At 51.6% G+C, this 5,728-nt stretch overlaps 2 protein-coding genes across 2 annotated transcripts; one reads left to right on the top strand and one right to left on the bottom strand.

The window, feature by feature from the left end:
* Nucleotides 1-598: 598 nt before the first annotated feature.
* On the top strand, nt 599-2,297 carry CkaCkLH20_11157 (transporter-like protein; the record flags this gene model as incomplete). Its single annotated transcript, XM_038893871.1, has 4 exons — nt 599-742; nt 795-846; nt 927-1,211; nt 1,291-2,297. The coding sequence occupies 4 exons, from the start codon at nt 599-601 to the stop codon at nt 2,295-2,297; spliced, it is 1,488 nt and encodes a 495-aa protein (XP_038740697.1).
* Nucleotides 2,298-3,627: 1,330 nt separating this feature from the next.
* On the bottom strand, nt 3,628-5,386 carry CkaCkLH20_11156 (protein kinase domain-containing protein; the record flags this gene model as incomplete). Its single annotated transcript, XM_038893870.1, has 2 exons — nt 3,628-4,658; nt 4,717-5,386. The coding sequence occupies 2 exons, from the start codon at nt 5,384-5,386 to the stop codon at nt 3,628-3,630; spliced, it is 1,701 nt and encodes a 566-aa protein (XP_038740696.1).
* Between the last annotated feature and the right edge of the window lie 342 nt (nt 5,387-5,728).

The following is a 5,728-nucleotide window of genomic DNA, read 5'->3' as shown; positions in this document are numbered from 1 at the left end:
ATTGACTTTGCTCTTCCTTTCAGTTATGAAGCTATTTGGTTCGGAAGATATGCATCGGATACGAGCTCAACTCGGTCATAGGGACCAATTCCACGCAGCACATTACTCAGCTGCCAGAAACTCCTAGTCTGCATTAACTGACCGCCGCCACGAGCCGGAAACGCGGGGTTCGGCTCGCGAAGATTGGGGGGATGATCGATACCCTTTGGAACCTCTACCCTTGTCCACCACACCGCGGTTGGGCTAGACACAAACAAGACACAAGACAGCTCCAGTCCAACGTGGTGTTGGTTCGTTCTTTTTGGAGTCGTGTGGAGACGGGAGGATCACCGGCCTTGTCTTACAGGGAACCATTTGACCCCGAGGTCGGCGGCGCGACCCACACTCACACAGCTCATTTTGCGACGGCTGGGTAGGGGGAAAAAAAGTTGGTGACGAAATAAAAGCCGACTGCGACCCTGGACGGATCGCCGTTTGCTTGTTTGCGCCGCACCTCCTAACTCCTCCGTCTTTCCTCTCACTCGAGTCTTGTTGGGGTTTTCCCGATCCGCGAAGCGCGTCTCTGGTGGAAATACAACCCTTCAATTGAGTCCCCAAGATGCAATTCGACAAGGAGAATAAGCCGGCCGAGTCGCCGTCGCGCTCCCTCGAGCATGCGACGGATCTCGAGCGCCCTGGCTACGATGAGGAGCACGTCGAATGTCCATCCCACACCACAGAAAGCAAGCTCGTGAGGAAGATTGTGAGCTGCTCTCTCCAGTACTTTTGCGAATGAGACGACTAATGCGCCGAAGGACATGAGAGTCATTCCCTTTCTCTGCGTCATGTACCTGCTAGCCTTCCTCGGTAAGAACCTCACCCCGCTCGCAACGAGACACCACCGCAGTTCCGAGCCAGAGTCGCATGCTGATGATGCAACTTCACAGACCGAGTCAACATCGCCAACGCCAACGTCTTTGGCCTGTCAACAGAACTGGGCCTGGACGGCACGCTCTACAACAACGCGCTAGTCGTCTTCTTCGTCCCTTACATCCTCCTCGAGATCCCTTCCAACATCCTTCTGAAGAAGTTCAAGCCTCATGTCTGGCTCAGCATCAACATGTTCGGCTTCGGCATGGTCACCTTGATCCAGGGATTCGTCCAGAACTACGCCGGCCTCTGCACAACGCGCTTCTTCCTCGGCGTGTTTGAGACCGGAATGTTTCCCGGAGGTATGCGCGCCCTAAGCCCCCCCGTCTCAACACATACTTTCTAGGGCGCAACCCGCTAACGACGTATGATTCGCAATAGCATTTTACCTCATCGGCATGTGGTACCGTCGACACGAAGCCCAGCGTCGATACTCCTTCTTTTTCAACAGCACAACCCTGGCCGGCGCCTTCGGCGGTCTTCTCGCGGCCGCCATCGGCAAGATGAGCGGCGTGCAAGGTTACGCGGGCTGGCGCTGGATCTTCATCCTCGAAGGTCTCCTGACTGCCGTCGTCAGCATCTTCTTCTATTTCTGGCTTCCCGACTTTCCCGAGGACGTGAACTGGCTCACCGACGAGGAGAAGAAGTTCGTCTCGGCCCGCCTCCGAATCGACCAGGGCCGCTCGGCCGTGGAGCGCAGCATCACCCTGCGCGACGTCGGCAACACCCTCAAGGATTACAAGATCATTCTCGGGGGTTTCATGTACTTCGGCCTCATCGTCCCGGCGTACGGATATGCCTACTTCGCCCCGGGCATCATCCAGACCTTTGGGTACGACAGCATCCAAACGCAGCTCCACAGCGTCCCGCCATGGGCTGTGGCCTTCGTTTTCTCCATGATCGTCGCCGTTATCTCGGATAAGCTGCGCCACCGCTTCCTGTTCGCCATCTTCGCGATTTGCGTGGCCATCGCCGGCTTCGCGATCCTCATTTCTGTCCACAACAACACGAAACTTCAATATGCGGCTCTGTTCCTCGTGGCTATGGGGGCCTATACTGCTATGCCAGTTATAGTTTGTTGGTTCAACTGTAATATCGGCGGGCATCACCGTCGTTCGGTCGGTAGCGCGTGGCAAGTCGGTTTCGGGAATATTGGAGGAATTATCGCGGTTTTCGCTTTCCTGAAGAAGGATGCGCCAAAGTATATCCCCGGATATAGCATCAGCATTGCATTTGTCATCCTCAGCGGCATTTCTTGCTTGATATATGCTATTGCTTGCTGGTCGGCGAATAAGAGCAGAGCCCGGAAGGCCGGAGAGTCTACTTTGACGGAAGATGAGAAGACGGAGTTGGGAGATTTGTCACCTGACTACAGATATCTTTTGTAACACAGAACAAGGAAGCTTTGACTCGGAATGGGTCCTTGCATAGTCACTTAACATAAAGGTAGCACCTCACAGGTGTATTAATTACATGAGGCGGATGCCGATGCTCAAACTTTGGTGCTATCGGCCTTTACTATGACTTCCTTAGATAGTGAAATGTCATCTACGTGGTTCTCAGTCACCGGAATCATGTCCCTTGTAGACAAGCAGCCATTACCTAGATAGGTTTTATCTGTGCCAGGTCCCTCATGGAAACGTCAGATGAGACATCCTATGTTTTTGGCGGCACGTCGGCCAACAATGCCTCCCCAGAACCGCCAGCAAATCCAAACATAAGTTCATCAGCTTTCTTGATCCATTCATTTGAAGAACCTATCCAGGGTATCAGGAAACCGCAACAAACGTCTCCGCGTATCGTGTTTTAGACTAAGGCATTTCAGAACACTGAATTTGGGGCCTTGGCTTGGTAGCCTTCCCAATAATGGGCGATGGAATCTGTGTCTCTAAGCTTCAGAAAGCCAATTGCATTGCCATCTGAGGTCGCCCGTAGGTGACCACGGCAACATCTAGCAGCTGCACTGGCCGTGTGAGCTGGCTTCGTGAAGAAGGCTTGACTGCGCTCACCCAGGCCTTCAGAAAGCATCTCAACATGTGGGTATTCTCCGCAGCTATATCTACCGCCGTGACGGATATTGAAGTCGAACGAGCCCGAGCGGAGGTGCGCATGTCCATATGAAAAGCCTTGGTATACGCTGTCCTAGAGACATCTGCATGAAATTTGAATGGCTCAAGACTGGATAACTTGCGGTGTGAGGACAGGCTCCGGCTTGAAATGTCCTCACACGTACTGGATGCTTCATAGAGACGTGAACTGGAGAGGACAATTTACCTGAGGTATGAGTTGTATCCACGATGCCGCGTAAAAAGTCATGGAGTTTCCGATGAAGGAGTCTTATATAAAGGCATTGCTAGGTTACTTCGAAGACGCCTGTTTCGTCGTTGTCTTCAATGATACATAAATCATTCATCCATGCATAGTGAACCCCAAGCCGTTGCACCACAGAAATGAAAAGCTGGGATGTACGAGGCCGACCCGTATTCCGAAATATGTCAGTAGATGATTCGAGCTCAGTATTCAGCCTTAATTCACAGTCATACAATCTAGTGGCGGTGTGTCCCCGAAGTCCTCCTACTCAGACCGAGTATTATATTGAAAATCACATCAAGTTGAGGTATAGAGATTGACTACGTATTCCTGATATCCTAACAAAACGCCAAAAGAAAAGGAGCAATCTAGCTTTCTGGATCAAATCCCAAACACCCTTCTTAATCTTTACCACCACCCTGCAGTCACAGCCGACGTGGCCCTCTCAAAGAGTTGGACAAGAAAGAGACCGAGCCCTCTCGCTGCTGCGGACGCCCAGGCGTTAGCCCATAATGCTCCGTATCCATGGTTCACTGCCATAGCAGAAGTGGTAACCGGTATCTCCTTAGCCTTGTCGGCATACGCTTGCTCCATGGCCGCGATCGCAGGCAAACCCCATTTCTTCATCCACGGTCCGTTGGCGAGATCTTCAGCCGTCGCCCGCTCCTCCGGCAGCCAACAGAAGATTTTCTTCAAGAGAGCCACCAGATCCTGCTTCTCCTCGGCCGATAAATCTCCACAGGCGTCTGCCTTTGAGATGATTGCGTTGTCGTCTCTCTTCTTGCCGATGTTTCTCACCCTTGTGATATCCTCTTCTCTGCGTTCAATACCTGCCAGAAGTTCATCTTCCAGAAGCTGAGGGAGGTACTTGTGAGGAATTTTATTGTTCGGCTTGTAGTTCCCCTCGTCGTCGAAAAAGTCAGCTCGTTCTTCCCACGCATCCCACCATGACTTTGGGGGTTTGCCGAGGATATTGATCATTCTCAACCAGGCGAGCTCAAAGCTTGGGAAAACCGGGTCGAAAACATCCCTTGGCGAGAGCAACTCATAGATGATGCAGCCCATTGCCCAAACATCGGCAGGAAATCCAATAGGCTGTCTCAGCGTTTCAGCAACCATGGCCTCGGGAGCGCAGGCCTTGGCAGGGGTGTTGAGATGATATCTCTGCTTCAATGCGGGTTGCCATGATTCGTTGAAATCGGAGATGAGGACTTTTGAGTCCCAGAGGCGCAGCTTCTCGCAGCTGTCCCCGAGGTACATGGCCCCGATGATGTACGGAGGAGCGTTTTCGGGAATCGGTCCGTGAAAGTCGACCCCGGCCTGGCAGAGCTCGATGGGATACTGACGGGGTAAACCGTACTTGGTGACCACTTCCTTGACAGAGAGCTTCGCCAGCTCTTCTTCAGGCATGTCCAGCATAACATTTCCCATATGCAAGTCTATTCTCATTATTAGTACTTCTCCTATATCATCTTAGGCAGTAGGGACTAGGAATACCTCCATGCACCACGCCCTTGGAGTGCAAATAGGCAACGCCAAGAATGAGTTGAGCAGTGATTGCCCGCGCGACTTGGACAGGAAACGTCCATAAGCCCTCACTTCTGAACTTGGTTTGCGCGAGCGTGACACGGATCGGGTCGCTGACGAAGCATTGATGAAGACCGTTTGGCCCCCGAAGGGTGAAGTGGTCAAGACATCGAAGGACGCTCCGACTGCCTGGGTGTTGCGTCTTGTCGTCGTCTAGCTGTCGAAGAATACCGGGCTCATCCGAAGAAAATCCATCTTTGCCGCAGACATTCGTCGTAGCAGTGATTTTGATGGCGACCTTGCGATTCAGCAGCTCATCATGCGCGAGCCACACAGTGGAGTAGGATCCATGACCGAGTTTGTTGACAATGGTGTATCTTCCTCCTGAAAGCTGATCACCCAAAGAAACAGGATGGAGTCCGCCTTCATCGTAGAGAGTGTAAAATTCTTCGAGCTCATCATCATCGAACAGGGCGAACGATATGTCGTCCAAGTCGTCTTCAGAATATGGCTCTCGAGCGTTGAGAAGGGAAATCAAGACTTCTCGCTCGGAGGAAGCTGAAATGTTTTCGCTCGATGTAACAGTTTTGGTGCGTTCATTTGACGAAGCAGACGTGGAATCAGAGGCTTGCGTAGTCATGTTAAGCTGTCTGAGGACAAACTGCTCGGCAAATACAACAGATGAGAAATGGAGAAAAAAGCATAAAAGAATCAAGAGAGCATGAACAGCAGGTAAAGTCAGTAGAAGAGGTATTGATGTTGAAGATGATGATGGAGAGTATCAGCATATGTAGCTGTACAAGAAGATATCTGCGGAATATGAATCATTGGCTGCGCAAAGAGAAACAAAGCTGCATAGGGACGTTTCCGTGTAGATCAAAGAGCACACAACTGACAAAATGACCTGCTGAAAGCATGAGAGCCCTCAATTCATGCTCCAGGTCTTTTGTTGCTGAGCGCAGGGTTTATCTGTCAGTTCAAA

The sequence above is a fragment of the Colletotrichum karsti genome (assembly GCF_011947395.1).
Source record: "Colletotrichum karsti strain CkLH20 chromosome Unknown Scaffold46, whole genome shotgun sequence".
Taxonomy (NCBI): Eukaryota; Fungi; Ascomycota; class Sordariomycetes; order Glomerellales; family Glomerellaceae; genus Colletotrichum; species Colletotrichum karsti.
The sequence above is the reverse complement of the archived record's forward strand: the minus strand, read 5'-3'. Positions and strand labels throughout refer to the sequence as shown.